Genomic DNA, 25,421 nt, shown 5'->3' with positions numbered 1-25,421 from the left:
GCCTATATCCTGTAGTGTCAAATTAGAATTCCGTGTCCAGCCAGTGCCTGGATGTCTAGTTCCTTCAGGGTTCAGCTCATATACCACTTCCTATGATAATACCTTTCTTGATTCAATCCAACTAATTGTCGGTGCTGTCCTTATCCCACTTCAAATTATGTCGTATTTAACTAATTATATCGTATTTAACTAATCATCATACATTTGTATCTCCCAGGAGAATATAAGTTCTTCGAGAGTTGGGACAGTTGGTTTTCTTTGTATCCCTAGGGCAGCGCTTCTTGCACAGCTGTGTCTTCCGAGCAGGGCCTAGAACATTCTCCAGAGCTGAACCTTGCCCAATAGATGTTAGCTAAATTGAATAATATATAATAAGATGGGGGAACTGGGCGGGAGATGCTAATAAGTTTATGGCTCTGTTAGGTTTCTCTATGCAAGGAAGAGACTCTTCTCCTCTTGAGGGAGGGACGGGGAGAAGAGGAAGGGCGGTCCTCTTTGTCCCGGGGCTAAAGAGCTCCAACGTCCCGTACCCCGCCTCTAGGTGTGGGCTGCCAGTCAGTCTACAATCAGGAGTGTTCTTTTCTCTCCCTCCCTCAGGTGTCGCTTCGAACTCAGAAGTCTGCCCCCGACCCTCCCCCCCAGCTCCAGCCTAAAAGGGCGGAAGTAACTTCAGGACCTCTCACCAAACAACCAATGAAATCTTGGGAAACTGCCGCCACCCTAGTCTCTGACCAATAGAATCACGAAACGCTTCCCAGTCTACCGGCATCTCCGTAATCGCAACGATGAGGAGGAGGGGTTTCCCCTTTAGGATTGCCAGGACCATAGATGGCGGCAGCCCTAGGTGGAGGGGAGGTGAAGTAAGGGAGTGGGGTTAGGGGGCGAGGACTCTGGCGAGAGGAGAACAGGACCCTCGAGGGCCTGGTAAGTACCAGAAGGCCAGAGACTGGCCCGTGGGGAGGAGCAGTCTGGTTCAGGGCTGACCCCATCCCCCTCCTTCTTTGGCCAAGACCAGAGGAGTCTGAGGTCTGCACCTGGGAGAATGGGCCTGGTCTGGGGGTCGTCTCGGGGGAGAAGTGGAATGAATGGAAAAGGCTGGCCTCTGCCTGTCGGCTCCTTTTCCTCTCCTTGATTATTCCTTTCCCTCAGGGTCCCTGCCCCAGGCTTCTCTCCTGGTGGGGTCCAGCTGGTCAGGAATCCCTCCCCACTTCTCCTATACACACATGTACACAAAGGGTGGGCCCTGGTGGGAGTCCTCATCCAGTGCCTCAAGTTTGCCATGCATGGGCTCTGATCCTGAGCTTTTCAGCTCTGATGTTGTAATATATATTTATAGTCCCTGGGGGAGTCCCAAGGCCAAGCCAAATCTCAGTCCACTCCCCCTCCTCCTACGGGCTCCCCACCACCTCTCCCCAGCTCAGCTGTTGCTTGGGAGTAGGAACTTCAGCCTTTATGCTGACCAGTCCTCTCTCCTCTCCCCCCACTCCCTCCCAAGCTTCTGCACCTGCTCTGTTTCCCTGGGAGCGGATGAGCTGCTCAGCTTTGTTCCCTGGGTTTTCATAAACTTACTTTGCTGTTGATCTAATTCAGAAGTTTGGTGACTCAGTCAAGTCAGTCAGTGAGTATTTAAATCTCTTATAGAGAGGCCCTATGCTAAGCTTTGTGGATACAAAGAAAGACAAAAAAGGAAAAAAGGACCCTGCCCTCAATGAGCTCTCACTCTGGGGGAGATCATATGCAAGCAACTCTCTATAAATAAACTATATACGGGATAAATTAGAGATGATAATATCAGAGGGAAAGCCTGGATTTAAACTGAAGCCAGGAGGTTGAGTCTAGGAAGAAGAGTTCTAGGCTTAAGGGGAAAGGTTCTCATACTCTGGTCTTGGTCAAAAAGGTAGGTGTAATAATAACTCTTCCCACCTTCTCCAAAGACAATTTGAATTCTATAGTTCCTATCTAGTAAAACCAAGTGTTGGAGTTTTTTTTGTTGCTGTTCTCTGCAGTTCAAATGGTTCACTCATTCTTATCTCACAACATTAAATAAGCACTTGTCCATCTCTTTGAGTGACTCCTGTAGTTCAGCTACTGTTATAGGAGTGGGGGAGTAGAGGAAAACTCTGCTCTTAGCACTCTAGATGCAGAGTTGAAAGACTCTTTAGAAGTCATTTAGGCCACCTCTGTCATTTTGACAGATTAGGAAACTGAGGTGCAGAGAGGTTAAGTGACTGGTCCAAAGTCACAATTATAACACACTATATTATTTAGATATATAGAACACTATATTATTTATATAGTGTTCTAAAGTTGGCAGAACATTTTGTATATACCACCTCACAGAGTAGAATTTTACTCTCAACCTAGTTCTCTTTTCACTGCCTTGTATATTTCATTTGGCCTTACCTACACCACACCTTTTATTGGTCTGGTCATATCCTCCTGTTATCTCTTCCTCCCCCCTCTAGTTATAGTGCTCTGTTTTCCTTCTTGGTAAGTGTTCTTTATGCACCAATGTGAAAATGATTACTCAGCAGTTCTTTTACACCTTTCTTCAAGAAACTCAGTTTTAAAGACTCCATTGAATTTATTTTGTGGACACTCCTAGTAGAAACATATTCTAGCATTTTGTATATGAGACTGAAGGATAGATATGTAAAGGGTCTTATCTGGCTCACTTGTGAACAGTCTGAAAGAGAATCCAAACGTTTGGATTTTCCACTAGAACAATGGTTCTCAAAGAATAATCTGGTATTTTTTAAGGATCTTCCAGTTGATCTATAGTTAGTCTTCAATAATATCTTTAACATGATCCATATATATACACTGCAGTTTTTGGCAGGAATGAATGGTAGAAGCAGTGGTTTGACCAAAAAACAACAAAAAATGCCACCAAAATCCATTAATTACCCTCAGTTTTGGTGAGATTTTTTTTTTGTTTTGTTTTTTTAAGGAAAGCAAGTAGGACTGGTGGTCTTTTACCCTAATGAAATGATTCATGATCTAAAAAAGTTGAAATCCTTCCATATTTGGCCTGGACCTGTGATTTCATTGGTTTGGTACCTTCCTCTAGCAAAACAGATTAGTGCTTTTCTAAGGCAATCAGAAATTCAGAGACTATCCTGTGGTCACACAATTACAGACAGTTCTTACTTAGTGTAAGTGGAACATTCCACAGATCTGTCTATTAAGCAATTTTTATATCATTTGAATTAATCCCTACCCACCTATATCACTTAGCCTATATAACAAAATCATACACAAAATAATACCTTCACACAAGATATAAAATGTACTAAAATGAAGACATATTCAATAATAAACAGAATTATGAAATGAAAAGTAAAGTTAATGATAAAGTATGCGCGGTACAATACAGTAAAGTTAACCTAGGCTTTTCTTATGTTGTCCCTTTCCCACCGATTGCACCTGGCCTTTATTTTATCTTTGCAGGTTGACTGTATTTTTTTTTTTTTTATGAAGCTATCAAGAGATATTTGGACAGTGGTTCTCTTTTTTTTCTCCTTCATATATCTGATGATAGCAACCAATATAATCCTTAACTAATCTTTGAACTTTTAAAATTCCTGAAGTATTTGGATCTAAAACAAGAAAAAAAATTCACTCAAATGATAAAATGCTTCTGCCAACTGTTTTCATTGTCATAAACTTTTTAGGTTTGACCTTGGTTCCAGAGCTTCTCTTTCTTCTGTAGTCCTAGCTGGGCAGTCAGATTCTCCTTGGACAATTCTCCATAAAACTCAATCAGCAACTCTACATCATTCTTATCCACTTCTAATCTTGTGCTAATTTTACCTACTTCTTTGAATGTTTCATCTTTGTCAAATACAGGAAAATCAGGAATGAATGAACTGTGAGCAAATTTTTTTCCATACTCTTTTCATACATGTTTTTGTTATATTTTCCCATGTCCTAGTAATATTCCAGATTGCATGGTAAAGTTGACTTCTAGAAACTCTCAATGTCAATTCTTTATCTGTATCCAAAATTGCAGTTGCCTGGGTAAATGTAGTATGTAGCAATCACTTCCTCATCCCTAGGTTGTAGATTCTCCATTTTCATTAAAACCGTCCAGATGGGTAGAATATCCTGGGGCCTTATCCAAAATCAGTAGAATCTTGAAAGGAATGCTATTATCTTTGTTCAAAGATGATAAGGGTTATCCTGTACTTTTGGAATAACAGAATAACCTGTAGTGTGGCCTTATAGCTTCCTTTCAATGTTCTGGGATTTTTTGAGTCATTAGACTCAGAAGATGCACTAGAAGATGTTTTAATTTGCAAGTCCCAGATTCATTCTCTCCAAACAGAAAATTAACTATTTTTGAAAGCTTTATGTCCTGACATAGGTTTTGTTCCACCAAGATATAGGTTTAAGATGGCATTCTTTGATAAAATAGGCTGGTTTCATCTACATTAAAGATTTCCTTTGGCCAATAGGGACCTTTGGCTATTATCTTCATCATTAGTATTATTTAAAAACCCTTATCTTTCAGAATCAATGCAGGTTCCAAAAATCAGTATTTTCCATCTTAGAACCAATATTGGTTCCAAGACAGAAGAGCAGTAAGGGTTAAGCAATGGGAGTTAAGTAACTTGCCTCAGGTTTACACAGTTAGGAAGTGTCTGAGGTCAGATTTGAACCCAAGACCTCCCATCTCTGGCTTGGCTCTCACTGAGCCACCTAGCTACCTCCTCAACTATTATTTTTTTGTAGAAACTCTGGGAATTTCTTAGATCTGTACTGGCAGCACTTCCTGACATTTACATATTATGAAATCCTGCACTAAATCATGCAAACCAACCACTGCTTGCTTTGCTTGATGTAAATACCTGTGTTCCTTTAGGGGACTTTTATCTTTAAATAAAGAGGCTTCAAACCTTGGCTTGAATTGTCATCAAGCATAAAGGAATAGTTTTCTGAGTCTGGCCTGCTATCCACATAGTTAATAGTTTCTCCATCTCTAGAAAAGCACCTTCTCTTTATTTTGACAAATATCTTTGTGCAAGCCTTGCCTTTTGTGTTCTTTATTCTGGCAGCATCCCTCACTATGATGTTCACAGTCGACACAGCAAAATTAAGTTTTTGCCCTCCTTCAGATTTTCTAATTTTTTTCTTTCTTTTTGTAAAAATCCTTATCTTCCATCTTAGAATCAATACGGTGGATTCATTCCAAGGCAGAAGAGTGGTGCGGGCTAGACAGTAGGGGTTAACTGACTTGCCCAGGGTCACATAGGGAGGAAGTGTCTGAAGCCAAATTTGAACCCAGGACACATAGGGAGGAAGTGTCTGAAGCCAAATTTGAACCCAGGACCTTCCATCTCTAGACCTAGCTCTCTGATCCACTGAGCTACCTTGCTGCCCCCTATTTTCATTTTTATTTCTAAGTCTATTGACTTATGTTTATAAGGCAGTTCACTTTCCCCTCAAAAGCACATTTACTGCCAGTCATGGTGAAAATGTATGGATCACTCTTGAACAATAGGGAAAGGAACAGTGTCACTTGCTGTCTGTAGGCACACAGGAACAGATTTTGAGATCCTTTTCAGCTTCTCACCAGCGTTTATGCTCTCCTCATCACATAGCAGCTTTTCATCCAGCTTCTGTTTTGTGTAAGGAATTTTATGAATTTTCTTTTGGAATGTGGATTTCTTTCAGAATTCATTATGAGAAATTGAATTTGGGGAGGCTAGGTAGCTCAGTGGATAGGCAGCCCTGGGTTCAAATCTAGCTTTAGATAATTCCTAACTGTGTTACCCTGGGCAAGTCACTTAACCCCAACTGCCTAGCCTTTAATAGCTCTTCTGCCTTGGAACTGATACTTTGTATCCATTCTAAGACAAAAGGTAAGGGTTTAAAAAGAAAAGGAAAAGTTGAATAATGCAAACTTAGATCTAAACATGAGAACTGTCTGTAGAATTGTGTCAGAATCAGGACATGAGCCCAGTAGATCAACCAGCATTTATTAAGCACCTGTGTTATGCCACAACACTGTGCTTGAGATACAAAGAAATTTTTGAATTTTCTTCCACAGTTCACATGTGACCTCCAAGAAATCTATCTATGCCTCAGTTTCATCTGCAAAATACTAGAATATCTCTTTTCACAAATGAACTAGACCTTACTGTCACAGAGCTTACATTCTTTCAGGAGAGACATTTATTTTTTTTAAACATTTATTAATATTTATTTTTTAGAAAAGTTAACATGGTTACATAATTCATGCTCTTTCCCCTTAGGGCTCCCCCCCCCCCCGCCATCATTCCCCCCACCCATGGCCGATGCACATTTCCACTGGTTTTAACATGTGTTATTGATCAAGACTTATTTCCAAATTGTCGTTAGTTGCATTGGTGTGGTAGTTTTGAGTCCACATCCCCAATCATGTCCGCCTCAACCCATGCATTCAAGCAGTTGTTTATCTTCTGTGTTTCCTCTCCTGCAGTCCTTCCTCTGAATGTGGGTAGCATCTTTACCATAAATCCCTCAGAGCTGTCCTGGGTCATTGTATTGCTGCTGGTACAGATGTCCATTACATTCGATTTTACCACAGTGTATCAGTCTCTGTGTACAATGTTCTTCTGGTTCTGCTCCTTTCACTGCACCAGTTCCTGGAGGTCATTCCAGTTCACATGGAATTCAGGAGAGACAACATTTATACTCTATTTTAGATTCTTGTTCTAGTCAGCATCATGGCTGTTTCTTGACCATTAGATAGATGATAGTAGATGGCAGTGTAAGAACTTAATAGGGGTCAGCTAAGTAGCACAGCACAGCACAGATAGAGCCCCAGGATTTGGAAGGATCTCAGTTCAAATTTGGTCTCAGATGGACTTCCTAGACATGTGACTCTGGGCAAGTCAGTTAACCCCTTTTGCCCAGCCCTTGCCAGTGTTTCCATCTTAGAATTTATATCCTAAGACAAAAAGTAAGGATTTAAAAAAATTCATAGGAAACAACATATATGTGAATGAGTATTTATATACATATGCATGCATAGCTAGGTCCTGATCAGTACAGATGATGTTGAATCCTCTTAAGTTGACACATTATTCAAATTGGCACTGCATATTTCCACTGGGCTGTAACCAATTACCCTATTTTACATAATGATAATTTGGAATAGTGTGAATTCAAATATATGCAGCCACTTCAGAGGATTCTTTGTATCTAACAAAATAAATACAAGGTTATTTTTTGAAGGGGAGGCACTAGCAGCTTGGGGGAGTGTGTGGGTGGAGAGGAGAGGAGGGAGTTATGGAGGGGACAGACAGTTCCCTGTCTGGAAATGGAGTTTCATGTATGGAGAACAGTAAGAAGTACAGTTTTGCTGGACTATACCAACCCTGGAGTAGAATAATGTGTAATAAAGTTGGAAAGGTCAGTGGGTGTCAGATTGCGAAGTGCTTTCGATGCCAAATAGAAGAGTTTATATTTGATTCTGAGGGCTGTAGGCAGCCACTGGAGTTTTTTCGAATAGTGTAGTGACCTGTCAGATTTGTGCTTTAGCACAGCTACTTTGGCAGCAGGGTGGAGTATTGATTGGAATGTGGAGATACCAGAGATAGAGAAACCAATTAAGCTTGGCAGTTGGCCCTGTTAGAGGTGATGAGGGCCTGAACTAGAGTAGTAGCCATATGTAAAAAGTGGAAGTTCTTAATTTTAAATTAATTTATTAATTGACCATCCAAGACATTTTAATCTGGTCGGTTGTCTTTCTTTACCATCCCAAAAGAAAGGCCTTCATTCTTCTGGCACTTACAGGCTCACTACCTCAATCTCTCCTCTGGACATCCTAAGACATCTCTGCTTGGTAAATAGCAACTGAGGAGGTGGACTTAGAGACCTCAACTCCTTCCTTACTTCATCACAATACACCTGTGTCCTTGGTGGGACCCAGAAGATACTGCCAGAACATTCTGGCTCAACCACTGAACTTTAAAGTGAGTTCTATATAGTGCTCAGCCCACTCTTCGTTAGGGTTCACCTGGTCAGCTGGTTCAGGCTGGTCAACCCTGCCTTTAATCTTTTTATCCTTAATAAAGACAAAAAATCCCAACCCATTTTCATAGCCTGGGGGAGAAACTGGGTGTAGCTTCAATTTAGAGTCACTGGTGGGGGAGAGAACTAAAGGGAAAATGATTTCACAAAAACATCTCAATTCAATATTAATGTTCTAAACGTAGGTAAATAGAAAGGACTGGTTTGCCTTCTTGATTCCCCCAGGTGGCCTCTCTCCCTAACTACCTTGTGTTTAATTGCTATACATTTATTTTGCATTTATTCCCTATCTACTGAGACATGTACATACAATAGAATATTTTTAAGAGGAGGGATTGTTTCAATTTTTGTCTTTGAATCCCCAGTGTGTAGCACAGTGCTCTGCACCTAGTAGGCCCTTAATAGATGCTTGTTTATTGACTAACAGTTTCAAGAGATGTTGTGCAGGCTGGAACATACTGATCCCCAATCTTCTATGCTATTCTGTCCCTTGAAACTATAATGCCCGATATTTTATAGATGCTTGTTTGACTAACAGTTTCAAGAGATGTTGTACAGGCTGGAACATACTGATCCCCAATCCTCTATGCTATTCTGTCCCTTGAAACTATAATGCCTGATATTTTATAGATGACTCTAAGGTTTAGGAAACAGTTTATGCTCCTATGCTTCTCACAATAACTGTAAGGTGCTATCAAGTTTTATCCTTCTTTGTGGATAATGAAGCTGAGGCTCAAAGAGAGTAACTTGCCCAAGATCATACAGCCAATAAGTATCTGAGGGGAGATTTGAACTTAGGTATCCTTGATTCCAGGGCCAGCACCCAGTCACTTCTACTCTATAGTTAAAATTCTTGATTCTGGATAGGGTAGTTTCTGGAGAGGTAGAATGAATGGATGGAATTAGTGGACCAGGCTCTGAATCTTTATTCTGCCTGATATAACCTGTGTGACTGAATAAAAAAATTTTTTAAGCCCTTAACTTCCATCTTGGAGTCAATACTGTGTATTGGCTCCAAGGCAAAAGAGTGGTAAGGGCTAGGCAATGGGGGTTAAGTGACTTGCCCAGGGTCACACAGCTGAGAAGTTCTGAGGCTAGATTTGAACCTAGGACCTCCCATCTCTAGGTCTGGCTCGCAATCCACTGAGCCACCCAGCTGCCCCCAACTTTGAATAAATTGAACAAATTATTTAATTTATTTTCTTTCTTTGATTAAAAAAATTCTTACCTTCTGTCTTAGTATGGATTCTAAGACAAAAGAACAGTAAAAGTTAGGTAATTGGGATTAAGTGACTTGCCCAGGGTCACACAGCTAGGAAGTATCTGAGCCCAGATTGGAACCCAGGTCTTCCTGACTCCAAGCCTGGCACTCCATTCACTATGCTATCTAATTATTTACCTCCTCTAAGCCTGTTTTCTTGTCTGTAAAATGAAGGAATAGGACTAGATGAGAGGTGTCACACATGACCCTTAGCACTCCTAAATGAGGCCCAAACCAGGTTAAACATGCAATTGGAAAATATTTAAGAAAATGAATAAAAAATGATACAATGTAGATACTGTTACATTTTAAAATTAAATCAGCTCATCACCTGGGAGTCTCTTATGTACAGTTTGATAGCCCCTATTTCTAGGTGAGTTGACACCACTGGACTAGATGATCTCTAAGATCCCTTCAGGTATAAATTATATTATTTTGTGGAGAGGTTATTTTTTTTTTGTCCTGACCCGAAATTTCAGTGCTGTGGGGAATATCCAGTGAAGAAACCCCCACTGCTTGAAAGTCGATTGTCTAGGGCAGTGATGGGCAAACTATGGCCTACAGGCCAGATTGGGTGGGTGGGGGGGAACCTGAAATATTCTATCCTGTGGCCCATCATTATTCCTACTCTGACAAATACAATGAGTAGGATACTATACAATGAAACTTCGAAAGAGTTGCCTTAGAAACAGACTAACAGATGAGCATTTCCTTTCCTTTGGCCCCCTCTTGAAAAAGTTTGCCCATCACTGGTCTAGGGGGCTTGTTCATTGACAGCTAATGTGTGGCGGAGGCAGGACTTGAACTTCAAATTCAAAAATCACATTTATTTAGGCTACTATAAAAGCTTTCATTTTCCCCCATTAAATCTTCTACCAGAACTAGGACCAAGAAAATTGAGAGGTGTTAATGAGGAATAAAGTGGTCTCCACTCCTAATCTCCTACAACCCCTGAATAAATAAGAGCTGGTCATTCTTGAGGCCCACCTTCCTTGCTGTGTCTTGGGTAAGAGAAGAACACAGACCCAGAGAACTAGGGTCAGGCGATAGAGGGAGAGAAAGGAGAAAGCACTTTACATTTCTATTTTGAGCAGTTGCTGGGGAGTGGCAGACGGGTGCTCAGAATCACTCTTCTGGAAAGCTTAACTCCTGCACAGCTAATGACAAGCAAAAGTGGCAGTCTGAATGTCCTCCCTCCCCTCCCCACAGTCTCCTCCCTAGAGACAGACTTAGGAAAGAATTTGTGTGGGGAAAGAAGGGAACACTCAAGTAAAGGTTCTGCAAATTGGACGCTTTCTTTAACCCAGCGTTTTGAGTCCAGCAGGGTACCCTGGAAGAATGAAGCTATTGCCAGTGATACATTTTTGCTTCCAACTTTACAACTCTTGTTGGGGGCAGACAATAAGCAGGCGAAAGCAGCCAGTCATCTTTCCATTAAGCAGGGCAGATTGAAGCAGAAATGTTTTTCCTCCAAATGAAGCCATTGTGTATGGTTTTTGTCATCCAGAGTGTATAGTTTTTTTGCCATCAGAGCCCTCTATAATGGCTGCAGGTCAACTGGCTCCTACTAGAGCTGCCAAGGACAGTAGTAAGTGGTGCTGGTTCCCTGCCATGACAAGGGTAAGAGTCACATTTACACCTAGGTTGGATCTCAAGGTGGAAATTCAAGGTAGAAATCCTGTTTGATGTTCCCTTGGATCAGCCCAGTGGAGGAGGCTGCTGTCTTTGTATCTTACCTTCTGTCTTAGTATCAGTTCTAAGACAGAAGAATAGCAAGGGCTAGGCTAGGAATTCAGTGTCTTGCCCAGGGTCACAGAGCTAGGAAGTATCTGAGGCCAGATTGGCTGCCGTAGAGCTCTAATGGCATAGACCGAGCCACTTAACCTCAGTGTCTTCTATAAGTGGAGTTAATGGTATCAGCCTTCCTGAGTAGGAAGAATGATGTTGGAAAGGGACTTGGGAAAGAATTAGTACTAGAGAGATAATGGAAGGACATATACTTTTCTCACACTTAAAAAACCATTTCCCAGCCCCCTTCCCCAATAATTATTTCCATTTTGCAGAGGAGGAAACTGAATCTGTGAGAGATGGAATGATTCGTCCTTGATCACACAGCTGATAAATATTAGATCTGGATCTTGAACCCAGGACGTCTGGCTCCAAGTTTAGCATCCTCTTTTACCAACTACACTACTTTAAATAGATTTTGCAGTTGAGGACTGACCCTAAGGCCAAGAAGCTATTTGTTGCCAAGTAACAAACAAAGTGAGAAGGCTCTGGCTGAATCAGAACTGGAAGCTGCCCATGTTCTGATGCAAGGTCTCCTGGCTATCAGTAGCACCCTCACTGAGATTTTGTTAAAAGGAATTTAAAAAGACAGTGGATTATTCAGCTCCTTTTCCCCCAAACACCTTTTTGGCTCTCTGTTCCTCCAAATTGCTTTCTGTAAGAACTAACACATGGTCCTATTCCTATACGTTGCCACAAGAAACATGCCCCCCTTCCTTTCATAGTTTTTTGTGACCTTTAAAAAATTCTGAATTTAACAAACACCACATTGAAGACTATTGAGAGGATTATATATGAAATAATGAATCTGTTCTATGTTGCTTTTCAAAAGTACTGTAATAAATTCAATAAGTTGCCCTTATAGTTGTCCTACTTGTTTGTGTTTCCTTCTAAACTTCCTTCTGTTCTCTAAGCATTTAAAAAATAACCTTTTTTTCATTTTCTCTTTTTATTGGCATTACTATTGCTCTTCTCCTCAAACAATCCTTACATTAAAAACAGGAATAAAAGAGAAATAGCTTTTGTAACAAATAAATTTAGTCAAGAAAAACAAATTCTTTAACCATGTCCTAAAATGAGGCTCCTTCCTGCATCTTGACTTCACCACCCTTATCCAAAGGTGGGTAACCTGCCTTATAATAGGCCCTCTGGGGATGTAGTTAGTCATTGCTTTGACCAGAGCTCTTCAGCTTTTCAAAATTGGTTTTCTTTAGCATGGTGCTATTTGATAAATTGTTCACTTGATTGCTTACTTCACTAAGCATCAATTTATATGTCTTCCAATGATTATTAGAAATCATCTATTTCCTCATTTCTTACTGCTCAGTAATAATTTCATTACACCCAGTGTGTGTGATTTGTTTCCCAATTTTTCTTTTCCCTCCCTCCTTTTTGGTATTCAAAGCTGAAGTTCTTGCTTGTGATTATTCTCTCCCTGGTATTAGCCTTCCTCTTAATCTCTCTACATCTTCCCTACACATCCTCACCTGTTTCTCTATTGAGTTTAATATATTTTTGCACCTAATTCTGTGTGAGTGTGTCTGTAAAGGCATGTGTGTTTATTCTTCTTTTGACAGTGTTATATGAATGAGGTTCATCTGATTTCCTCACTCTAAGCTAACACTCTTCTAGTACATCTTAATTATGAGAAACAATACATTCCACCTCTTTTCCATATTAATGTTTTCCCTTTATCCTCACTATAAAACTCTTTATAACAGCCCCCCAGGTCCTTTGTCTTATTTAATTTCCTCAACTCTTTTGAAGATTTTTTTGTTTTTAGGTTGGGGAAATTAGAGTTGTTTATTTTTCATTTCTTTTTCAGCTAAGCAACATTTATTTTCTTTCACTCCTACCACAACACAGAGTGGTTGAGGAAATCAAACCCTTTTTAACAAATATGCATAGTAAAACAAGACAAAACTCCTACATTGGTCAGGTCCAAAAATCTATTTTATTCTACACAATCTCTCTATGAGGAGTTGGGTAGCATTTGTCTCTGGTGCTCTGGATCTATGATCCCTTCTGGAACCATCAAAACTGTTTTTGCAATGTTGTTATTATTGCATAAATCCTTCTGCTGGTTCTTCTTTCTTTATATCATTTCATATGAATCTTGCCAGATTTCTTTTTTTTTGTCCTTTTTGAAGACATTCTGAAAGGATACTTTCTCCTCCTCTTTGAATGTTAGCCTTTCATCATTATATAATCCTTTCCAATTGCTCATATAAATTTCACCTTTCTCTGGTGGTCTTGATTCCTTTGTTTTTATTTCAGAGTTCAGATTCAGCTCTGTTCTTTTCATTAGATGTGCTTGAAAGACTGTTTCATTAAAAGTCCTTTTTTTCCTCCTAGGGCAAATTATACTTGGTTACAGGTTTATATCTTTTGTCTTTTCTTATTTTATACTACAGGATCTTAAGGTTTTGGTAGAAGCTTTGGTAGAAGGAAGTATTTTTTTTTCTTTGTTAAGGAAGTTCTGGATTTTGGCTAAGACATTTTGGGGACTTTTTCCTTGAGGATTCCTTTTAGGAGGTCATTCGAGGATTCATTCTATTTCTCTTTCCTTTGCCTTCTGGTTCTAGGTTTTAATAGCTCTGGACAGTTTTCATTTATGATTTGTTGGAAAATAGTGTTGGATTAAAAAAATTATTTTTAGACAGTCCAGTGATTCCTAGTGATTCCTCTTAATCTGTTTTATAATATAATTTGTTTTTGTTTTTGTTTTTAAACCCTTAACTTCTGTGTATTGGCTCCTAGGTGGAAGAGTGGTAAGGGTGGGCAATGGGGGTCAAGTGACTTGCCCAGGGTCACACAGCTGGGAAGTGTCTGAGGCCGGATTTTAACCTAGGACCTCCCCCTGATCAATTTGTTTTTAATATTAGACATTCTTCTTTTTTCCCATTTTAAAAAATCTTTTGATTTTATCCTTATATTTCTTAGTTTCATGAAGTTATAGATTTTTGTTTCATTACTATTTTCTCTTCTAAGTTACTTAATTCTCATTCCATTTCTTTTCTGCTGAGCCCTTATTTCATTTTTTATCTTTTACTTCATTTCTCCCAGGTATTCTTAGAATTTCCCAGATATCCTTATGGGAAAATCCATTTTTTCCTTTGAGTCTCTCCTTCCAGTTATTGAGTTATTCCCTTCTGGGCTGTCTTTTGGGGTATCTGGATCGATATTTATTCTTTATAGTAGTTGGTGTCTTTTTACTTGTTTTCAACCACAGTTCCTGAATTTGGGCTTTGTACTAGGGTCAGACTGGTTTTGAATTTTGAATTTCCAACCACCTTGGGGCCTTCTCAAAGGATCCCTACACATCTGGTTGTCTCTGGATAAAGAGCTTTACAGGCTACACGAATCTGTGGTTGTGTTGGGAGGTTTCCCTCTTGTTTGCTGGCCTGGCTATCCTTTTGCCTGTAGGCTTCTGGCTGACTTTTTGAACAGTTCTGGGATAGATGAAGTCACTAACTGTAGTTATTCATTGACTTTTTTGATCATTATTTGGTCTTCTGCTATTTTTAGGTTTTGTTAGAGTAGGTCTATGGGATTTGGGCTGCTTGCCTCCTGAAATTCTTCCCTCTTTCTTTCTTTTTCAACTTCCATCAGACTAGTCTAAAATCTTCATCATCCCAAATTAGGATTACTGTAATAGCTTTTTAACTGGTCTCTCTGCTGGAGATACCACTGTGAGATTAATTTTCCTAAGTTCAGAGCATGGCATACATTAAAAACCCTGCTCAAAATACTTCTTAATTCCTCTCTGCCTACAGAATAAAGTTCATATCCCAAGGCCTTTCATAATTTGGGCTCTTCATTCTTACTTTCTACTTCTTTAGGAAGTCTTCTACTTTATATATATTGTGCATTCATGGGTCTCTACCTCTTTGCATGCTTTTCCTTTTTCTTGAATTTTCCTCTCTCCTGATCTAAATCCTATATATGCTTCAAAGTGCCAAGTCCCATCGCCTTCCCAGAGCCCCTTAGCCTAGAACTGTCTCTCCTCCAAAGTGGGACTAACCTTTAAAGCCATACTCCCTGGTTGCAGATCAGACCTAAAAAAAAGCCCCGAGTTCCAGTAGCCTAAGGTATGAAATGATGGAAGAACTTCATCCTTCAGAAATATCTATCCCCTGTTCTTAGCAATCTTTATTGTATTACTACTATTACCCTAGTTATTTGGCAGTATAACTGCTTTATAACCATTAGGGTTCCTCATTGGATGATAGTGGAAGGAATTTATAGGAATGATCTCCATCTGCCTAATGCTACCTTTTGTTATGGCGACTTCTCTGAAAAACCCTGAACTACTATATGGGGACATGGTTATTACACAAATAAAATATACTCAAGGCCAGCCGAATTTGGAAAACAGCTATGTAGAGGAAAGGAATAGATCTGCACTTTCAGGAGCCCATTTCATTGGCTGTATAAAACAAAATGTCACTGCACCCCAGAGCCATTTCATTCCCTCTCTTCTCTCCTCGGTGACCCTCTTGGGTTAGCTCTGGTTTCAGAGCTTTGTTTGGAAAGGAGAAGGGAGTGGGGGTGGGGTTAGAAGAAAGCTGGCAAGTCCTTGGATCTGGACTGTTCCATCAACAGCACTAATGCTGGCCTACCAGGAATCTGAATGAGATTTTCCAAGGAGCTGGCTGCTTCAGAGCCTTGGGCCTCCCTGCTAGGGTCCTTGGGACAGGGCTTTTGTGTTTCTTGACAGCTCCTTTATGAGCCAGTTCCTCTGAGCTTTTTTGACTATCCCCTCTTTAAAGAGGCCCTGATGCTACTAGCCTAAGATGTGGCTGTTCCAATTGGCAGCCTTCCCCCGGGGAGTCCGGGATCTGAATTCCTGGGTCCCCTTCTGAATTTGCCATTGACATCCAGTGTATCCTCAGGGCATATTCATCTGGGTCTCTCTTTGTAAATGCCAAATATTCCTTTCTGTGCCTCAATGTCAGCATCTAGTTCTGAGCAGGTTAATTGGGGATTAGTGGGGGAAGGAGTATCTTGTATCTTTCTATGTCCAACTCTCTTCTGTCTCTTGAAATTAACTTCCCCTTTGTGCCAAAGAGAATTCGGCTTTACCAGGGACTTCTCTGGCATATTAGTGGTTTTTTTTTAACTATGTAGTCTCAATCAAACACTAGGAACAATTGAAATGGGGACTTTCTGCTTCCCTTCAATCCCCAACCCACGATGATTCCCTGAAGACAATAATACATCATCCTCCCCTCCAGCTCTCTCTCTAATCAGTGGCTTCAAGCTGGTGACAGGCTCTGAGGAGTCCATTGTTCTGCTTCTGCCTAATCTCTTTAGCAGCTAGTAAATGCAGAGGTCGGTCCAGGTGGGAGAAACAGTACCATGCAGGGTGCACTTCACAAGGAAAACCAGACTAAAACTCCTGGATGCAATTGCATCAGTATACAGGCTGAAAAAAATAAGGGTGTTTTGCAGAAAGGAGTCGATACTTTCTAAATTCTTGCAGCTGATGGGTCTCCTGAGTGTTTGTGATTCCTGGAAATCATGTAGGTAGGGCATCTTGTTAATTCCTCAGAAGTCTGCCATAGAATAGCTAAGGCAGTCAAGGGGCTTAATGGATAGAATGCAGGGTCTGGAGTCAGGAAGATTCTTCTTCCTGAGTTCAAATATGGCCTCAGACACTTCCTAGCCATGGGATCCTGGGCAAGTCTTTTTTGCCTCAGCTTCCTTATTGATAAAATGGAGAAGGAAATGGCAAATCACTCCAGGATCTTTGCCAGGAAAACCTCAAATGAGGTCACAAAGAGTTGGACAAGACTGAAAAATGACTCCGCAGCCGCCATAGGAGCTGTCCATTCTGGACATTGTAGACCCCAGAGAGCAATTAAATGGGGGAGGCAAAGTCCTCAAGTAGTCCAAAGTATATGAATCTATTTTGAGTCCTATAAGAGGACCCCCTGGGACTCTACTGAAGCAGAGATGAACTCCTAAGATGTGCCCAGGCCTCTCAGAAGTCCTTCAGACTAAGGATGATATGGCATCAGGCCAGATTTGCCCGCACACTATATCAGATCAAGCATACTCTGGGGTATCTTCCTGCTGTTAAAGTGCAATTAAGTGAAGGAAGATGCCCAGAGAGATCCAGGTTTGGGGATGGAGGGTACTCTTCATTTCAAGCAGATCAGTCTACTTCGCTAGGCACTTGTATTGTCAGATCAGATCTGCCAGCAAAAGCTTTCCAGCCTTTGGCCATTCCATAGTACCCTAACCTGTTTCCAGTAAGTCCTTGTTGAGTGCAGATAACCACTAAACTGGGGGGAAGAGGTTGCTTTTATGGTATGTGTTTTCCAGCAAATTGGAGGCATTATTATTGGGGCTTCAGGGGTGATGAGTTGGCCAGACCTTAAACATATAAAACCAACTGATGACAGCAATGGAATAAACCCTTTGCCCTCCCTTAAATGCTTAAGGCCTCTACTACACTCGTACCTCTTCCCTGATCTTTTGTATCCCATCCAGAGAGAAGCCCTTATACATAACTCAACTAGCAATCCTATTGTTTGCCTTAAGGAATTGTACTAGTATAGGGCTGACTACTTCTAGACAGGTTGCTAGGAAGAAGCCTGGAATATGGGCTCTGTGTTAAGCAGGAACAATCATTTTAGTTGACCTCTCTATTTCTAATCCTGGTGTGTGGGAACATATACAAGTTAACCTTGAGTTGATTACCTAGCCCAGCCAGCAAGATGTACTTGCTGGGATAGAAGCAGGCTGGGATAGTGGAAAGCATGTTGGATTTGTGCTCAGGAGATACCAAGTATGACCATTTACTACCCTGGTGATCTTGGGCAAGCCACTTAACCTTACTGTGTCTCAGGTTTCTTAGCTGTACAATGGAAGGGTTTGTGCTAAAAAACCTCAAAGTTCATTTCTGTCTCTAAATATGTGATTCCCTGTCTATTCCCCTTTGTTTTTTCCTAGATGATGTGGCTGTGACCTAGTCACTAGGACTTGTACACGTGAAAGAGGACCCTCCTGCTGGGTCCTTACCACATTCTTCTGGGCATGCCTACTGCACTTTGGAGCCATGGACCTGAAGAAACACCAGGTGGGCCTTCATTGCCATGAGGTTCTTTCTTGGTCTCTTTTGGATTCCCCTGTTCTTCTCCCTCACCCTTTCCCTGGACCTTTTAAGTCAACTTCAAATGTATCAAGAGGATTCTCACATTTTGGGGGGGTTTGAATTCTAATTTAGTCTGTTGACTATATTATGGAGTAGTGGGGTCATGTAATATTGTATGGAAAGCAGAAAAATGGAGATTCTTTTATATAGGATAAATAAAGAGGTGGAACTAATGGACAAAATACATAAAGCTGTTCTGGGGTTTCTGATTTGATTGAATCCCAGAACAGTTTCTCATAGCTCTTGCCTAGGGGGTTGTAATTTGAACCGTTTTCATCTTTGTTAGGGACTTGTCAGTTGATTCATATGAGTCTAATTGATTACCCATTCACTATATATCATAAAGATTGGAAGAATCCAAGATACCAGTTAAAGTTGGAGAATGGTTTTGTTAGCTAGCACCAGTCAGTCTGGCTAGTGGCAAGGATTTTCAAGTTAGTATTTCACCTTATTCTCACTTTTGAATAATCTTTTTTATGCTACTGAAGCTAATGGTGGCTTGAGAGTTGGGTGGTCTTTTTGTGCACCTACCAAAGTATATTTGTCTCTCATTATACCCTTCCCATAATTCTCTTTGTCAGGAAGGTTTGGTTGTAAACAGAACCAGGAATTTCCTCTCTAAGGGTGTTGCTCTGAACCCATCACTTGATGAATATTACTGGCCAATTGCCCTCAAAAAGAGTCAAACAGAGCCATTTTTTAGCATCTGTGCCTGTTAATGGCTTTTTTTTTGTTGTTGTTAGTTTGGTGCATGCTTAAGCTACAGAAAGGCAGGTAGAAACTAGGACATCATGAGTTATAAAAGGACCTAGTTATCTGAGCTCCAGGGCCATGCTTTTGGACATGTGAGATGTGGTCGGAGGGGAAGAAAATATATGTCTGCCCATTTGCTGTGTAGGTATTATCCTGACTGACTGTTAGGTCACCTTATCTATAGAAGTCTTAGAAAAAACTCCCTAAATGTGTAGACCTGCTGATCCCTGGCTCTGCTGTGATGTGCCTTCTGGCTCTATCCTGATGGTGAAACACTATTTCCTGTTGTCACTGGGATCAAAGTTCTGAAATCCACTGCCAAGCTGAAGAAGAGTTTGAAAGCTCATCTCTGGAAAGTTATTTGTTCATGTTTCTTCTACATCCTCCTCCTCCACTTCCTGAGCTGATGAGGCCTGGGTGGGTGTCATCATGGTATAGCACTGTATCCTCAGCCTTTTATTGAATGTTTGCTAAATGTTAGGTACCACTCTGTCACCAGGTAGACAGAGGAGCTTAAAAATCTAGTTAAGAGTGGGCCAGCTAGGTGGCTCAGTGAATAGAAATCCAGGCCTGGAAAGGAGAGGTCCTGGGCTCAAATCTGGCCTCAGACACATCCTTGCTCTGTGACCCGTGGCAAGTCACTTAATCCCCAAATCACTTAGCCATTTTTGCCTGGGAACTGATACAGTATCAATTCTAAGACAGAAGATAAGGGTTAAAAAAAAATCTAGTTGGGGAGCTGGGGCAAATACAAAAAACATACAAATAATAATGCTCATTTAAGGTATAACATGCTAAATGAGTGAAAAAAGTCAGAGAAGACTCAGAAAAGGCATCTTCATCGGAGAGGTGGACCTTGAAGAAAAGGCCAGATTTATAAAGGGATTGGGCAAGGGTATGGGGAGGGGGAAGAAAGAGAGGAAGACGTTTCAAACAGGGGAAACATTATAAGCAAAATTATAGAGATGGGATTGTTTGTCCTGTGTTTGAGGAAAATCAGTAGACTGGATTGATTTAAAGAGCTGGGATTGTGGAGAATCATATGAAGGAGTTTGGACTTTAAATGGCTGATGATGGAATTTTTCTGCTCCCTTCTATTCTGGCTGGAAAATTATAATTTATATTTTCTGGGGCCAGATCAGAACTTCCTGAGCACAGAGTGGGAAATCAATCTTATTCAGCCTCTGTGGTGTTGGAAATTCATGAGGCTGGCCTGATTGTGATTAGTAGTTGGGTAGCTTTTCTGCTGGCTACAGAACTAAAGATCAGCTTGGCTGATGCTGGCTGATTTCCTGACCCCTGACTTCCTCCTCACTTCTCCAGTGTATACCCAATCTCTTGCTGTGTCAGATTCCCCTTTTTTGTAGCCCACAATATATATTCTGTAGTAGTGTTTGTCCAAACTCCTGCCTCTTAGAATTAGTGCCTATATTTTCTACTGCTGAAGAAATGAGTGCTGTGGCTTGCCATACATGACACTGTGCATTGTTGTAGGTCAAGCATAGGACCAGTGAGATTTTCTTTCTATGTCATATCGCACAGCACAAAGGTTTTAGCTAGTCATCTCCACAGTTGTGTCTCTTTAAATGAGTAATGTCACTATGTGGTCAGCCTCAGCAGCAGACAGAGTCGGGCTTCGTGGTTGGGGAGTATCTGACAGGCCTCTTGTGGGCTGACTTCTGAAACTGCTGCCAGATTATATAAACAGTTATCTGAACAGGGAGCTGGTCCTGCCCTTCCCTCTGTCCTCTGTGCCTCGGCCCAGTACTGGAACCTCAACTACCTTAACCTTCAGGCTGAATAGGCCTCCTTTCTGTCCTATTAAGCCAGTGGAGTTTGTCTGGGGCCCTACCTGGAGCAGCACTTGGAAGGGGGAGGGGAGAGGCCAACCAGCTTGGGTTGTGTTGAGGTTCCTTCTTCCCTCTTGTGGTATGAGACTGTGTCGCCTAGGAGACAGAGTGCCCTGGAGAAAGATGCTTGGGTTCATTCTCTCTGGCTCCTCTGCTTCTCTCCCCTTTGCAGTCATGAGGCTCTAGGTTCTCTTTCCTATCAGATCTCTCTGATCTGTGAGGTACTACCTAAAAGGGCTGCTGGGACCATCTATCCTTAAGGCATTCCCCTTTTATCTCTTCTTCTTCTTCTCCCACCCCCAAAATTAAGACTTTTGTTCTTATATCACATTCATTTCTGAATATAGCCTTTTCTCCCACCCAGCAAGTAATCTTGTAACAAAGATTTTAAAAAGTGGAGAAAAAGCAAGTTGGTCTTGTAAACCAACAGGCAAATGAAGTGGGCCATATCCCACACCCATAGTCTACCACCTTTACAATGGAGGTGTAGAAATGCATTTTCTTTTCTTTTCTAAACCCATACCTTCTTTCTCAGAATTGATATTAAATATGGATTCCAAGGCAGAAGAGTAGTAAGGACTAAGCAATGGGGGTTAAGTGATAGCTAGGACATGTCTGAGGTCTAATTTGAACCCAGGACCTCCTGTCTCCAGGCCTGACATTTTGTTGAACCACCCAGCTGCCTCTAGAAATTCTTTTTTTTTTTAAATTGATTAATTAAGAAAAATTTTCCACGGTTATATGATTCATGTTCTTTCCCTCCCCTCCTTCCATCCCTCTCCCATAGCCAACACGCAATTCCACTGGGTTTTGTATGTGCCATTGATCAAGACCTATTGGAAATTCATTTTCTTAATTCTTCTAGGGCCACCATCTTCTTTTATCTATTGCTAGGTGTTTTGTGTTCTTTGAGAATGCTCATTCTCATAAAACTGAGTCTCTGAAAACTTCTAGATCTCATGAAATGGCTTGCCAATTTGTTTATCTGCTCAGCAAGAGTCTTAGGTTGGATCCTTTCTCTCTGTTCTAGAGGTGTAGTCTGGTTATCCTTCAGGGAAGACTTAGCAGTCAGTAGCCTTCCAGGCCAGCCTCACTCTGGGTTTTGGATTTATCATTAGCTGCTTTTACAGCTCTTCCCTTGGCACAGCATAATGACAGCCTCTGTCTCTTACCTAGCTGTATGTCCCTAGGCAAGTCACTCAAAGCTTCAGTTTCTTCATCTATAAACTGAGAATAATAATACCCATCTCACAAGTTGTTGGGGAGCTGTGCTTTGTACATTCAAAACTCTATAAATGTGAATTGTGATGATTACCACTTGGAAGGAAGGGAAGCGTCCAAGTGTGGCATACTTTCATCTAAGGTAGACTTTGGACTTTCCCCTCTTTGTAGCCACCTTTTTCAGTTGGTTTCTTAACTCATCTAGGCCTAAAGTTATGTTTTCCAGTTTCTACTGCCCAAGTCCTTCCTAGTTGAGGGTGTCCACTGCCTGTAGCTCTCCCCTCTCCCCCACCCCAATCCACTTTTTCTCTCTACAGGATGTGTTACTATTAAAATTCCTCATTGCCTTTCTCTCTTCCTTCCTCTTCAGTCCCAGGACTAGGAACCACTGCTACTTGGCAATAAGGAAGTCACTCTCTGCTGTGGGGGAGTGCTCCCTGGGAGATGGCTACCTTGCCCCCCCCACCTTTTTTCTTACCTTTCCAAATGCCTTGGAGATTAATGGGTCCAGAAAGCTCTCCTTGACAAGCTGGAGACAGTCTCTTTGTGGCTCCTGTAGGCTCCCCATCTGGGATCCTTTTCTTCACCCAGTTTTTGTGAACTCCCTTCTCTATCTATATCATCTTTGACCACACACCTTCCCCTATGCTCACATGGATAGCTCTATTCCAATGGTTTCATATGACAGATGGCCAAGCTCCTGAATATCTGGCAGAACACTGTACAAACTTTGTGTTCACTGTTCTCAATCTCCTCCTTCCTTTCTCTCTATTCTGCCTCCCACCCTCCCTCTGACTGCCGCTGCCGCCACTGCTGCTGCTGCTTCCTCCTCCCTCCCTGAATCTTCAGCGTGACTGGAAATAGGCTGAATTAATCAGCAGATTGGAGCAGCTCCTGATTCTCTGCAGCACTGGGCTTCTTGTTCACATTCTGCCTAGCTTTTTGTGGTCAGTAGGTCTGTCCATCTGTCTCTTCTCCCTCTTTCCTCCCCTCCTCCCTTCTCTTCCTTCTCTCCCCACTCCCTTCCTCATCTCTCTCCCTCTCTTTACCTCTTCCTCTTTTTCTCTCCCTCTTCCTCTCTCTTCCCCTCTCCTTTCTTTCTCTCCCTCTCTCTCTGTCTCTGTCTCTCTTTCTCTCCTCTGTCTCTCTCCCTTCTTCATCCCCTCATCCTTCTCCCCTTTTGTCTCTTTTCCCTTTCTCCTCTGCCTCCTCTCCTTTTCTCTTTGTCCTCTAACTCTTTTTCTGTCTCTTTAAGGACGGTATTGGAAATTGTTTTATTTAACTCTTGATTACTCAGGCCTTATCCCCGATGCTCTTTAAGCAGGCAGAACTGTGGATGCCCCATCAGGGCAAGTACAGCAAAGTGAGTATGCCAGATTGGTTTTAAAATTTCTATTGAAAATGGCTTGTCCCTGCTTTGTGCTAGTCTTGAGATCTGGGTCAAGGTAATAGCTAGAATAGCCTCAGGTGGGCCAGAGGCAGTGAGGCCCTAGGAATGGGCCTGGGGTTCCCAGACAGAGAAAGTTGATGCACCCATTGGGTTGCCAAATGGGCTTATGAGTTGGCTGGAGAAGATGGAGGAAAGTCTCAGTGGATCCAACTCCAAGCAAGGTGAGAACACAGATAATATCCACTCTAGCCTACTTGAGGGACATTCTTTTAAGGAGTATCAGCATTCTCTAGATCTCCATGAAGGAAAACAGCACTAGGAAAATGCAAGAAGCATTGAAGTCTAGGCTTCCTCGTGGTCAGGGAGTAGAGATGAGAAGGCTCCTTTGGCAGTATAGGGATATCTTAATATCTTCCTGTTTTTTGGTGGTTCTGGAAGATGGAAAGAAAGAGATGGGGGAAAATGCTAGAGTAAGGATAAAAAAAGATTGGGGGGGGGGGGCCCGGGTATGAGACTCATAGGCTCAATGTTGTTATCCTGGTATCGTTAAGCTTCAGACAGATTTGTGACTTGCCAAAAAATACCCAATAGATTTTTGTTTGTCATTACTCTTTTTAAAAAAAAAAATGTATTATGTGGTAGGGGTAGGGCAGCTAGGTGACTCAATGAATTGAGAGACAAGCCTTAAAGGCAGGAGGTCTTGGGTTCAAATGTGGCCTCAGATACGTCATAGCTGTATGACCCTGGACGGGTCACTTGAACCCCATTGCCTAGCCCTTGCTACTCTTTTGCCTTGGAACCAATCAATATACAGTATTGATTCTGAGTCTAGTATTATGAACTAGGAAATAATGCAAAGAATTCCAGAAAAAGATTATATATGAAACTATTAGCTTTAAAATATACACATATGTAAATCTGATGTGCTAATATCAATATTGTCTTCCTTGTCTATGTCTTTTATGAACTCTTTCCTCTTTTCCTCTGTATTTTAAAATGCTTTATTGATGACTTTTGCCTTTCATTTTGCTTCTTGTCCATTTCTTCTCCTAGAAAAGTCTTTCTTTTTATCATATAAGCCTAAGCAAGCAAAACAAATTTGTGTTGAGTTGATCATGTCTGAAAAATGTAGGTCACATTCTATACCTACAGCCTCTTACTTCTCCAAGCAATGAAATGCATGTATCATTTCATGACCAATATGGAAGTGTGTTTTGCATGATAATACACGTATGGCCCAGATATTTTTTTTTTTTTACTATCTCCTAGTTGGGGAGAGAAGAAAGAGAGGGAGACAGTTTGGATCTTATAATTTTGAAAAATATATGTTGAGAATTATTATTACACATGTGTGGAAAATAAAATATCTTTGAATTTAAAAAAATCCCAAGTGTTCATTTCACAGGATTCTTGATTTTATAAAGTTTCGATCATTGCATAAATAGTTCTGGTTCGTTTCACTCTGTATCAGTTTATACAATTCTTCCTAGGCTTTTCAGATTCCATCCCTTTTTGTCATTTCTTATTGCATAATAATATATTATATTCATATGCCATAATTTGGTTAGTTATTCCCCAATTAATGGACACCCCCTTTTCCAAGTTGTTACTACAACAAAAAATAGTGCTATGATAATTTTGGTACTTATAGGTCCTTTCCTGATATCTTTGACATGTATTTGGGGGTATAACCCTAAAAGTGGTATTACTACACAAGTTAGTTACTTTAGGGTACAGTTCCAAGTTGTTTTTCAGAATTTTTCTGAATCGTTGGACCAGTTCATAACTTCCCCAAGAGTTCATTAGTGTGCTCATTTTCCTACAACCCCTCCAATAATTAATTTTTACTTGATTGCCATTTTTGCCAAATAGTTTTAATTTGCACCTTAAGTCTGTTTCCCTTCTGTCAGGAGATTAGAATAATTCTTCAATCAGTCTTCTAGAGGAAGGTTCAGAAGGCAAACTGTGGCTTTGCCA

General features: G+C 41.1%; 1 protein-coding gene across 1 annotated transcript in view; it reads left to right on the top strand.

Moving 5' to 3' along the window:
- The first annotated feature begins 881 nt into the window (after positions 1 to 881).
- The window catches only part of TMEM94 (transmembrane protein 94), a 48,917-nt gene continuing 24,377 nt past the window's right edge, over positions 882 to 25,421 (top strand). Inside the window, exons 1-2 of the mRNA XM_044675895.1 lie at positions 882 to 924; positions 18,029 to 18,155. Of these exons, the coding sequence (XP_044531830.1) occupies positions 18,135 to 18,155 (21 nt within the window). The 5' untranslated portion in view covers positions 882 to 924; positions 18,029 to 18,134. The remainder of the gene's footprint in view (positions 925 to 18,028; positions 18,156 to 25,421) is intronic.

Source organism: Gracilinanus agilis, chromosome 4 (genome assembly GCF_016433145.1).
Source record: "Gracilinanus agilis isolate LMUSP501 chromosome 4, AgileGrace, whole genome shotgun sequence".
Classification (NCBI taxonomy): domain Eukaryota; kingdom Metazoa; phylum Chordata; class Mammalia; order Didelphimorphia; family Didelphidae; genus Gracilinanus; species Gracilinanus agilis.
This window is presented reverse-complemented; position numbering and strand designations above follow the sequence as displayed.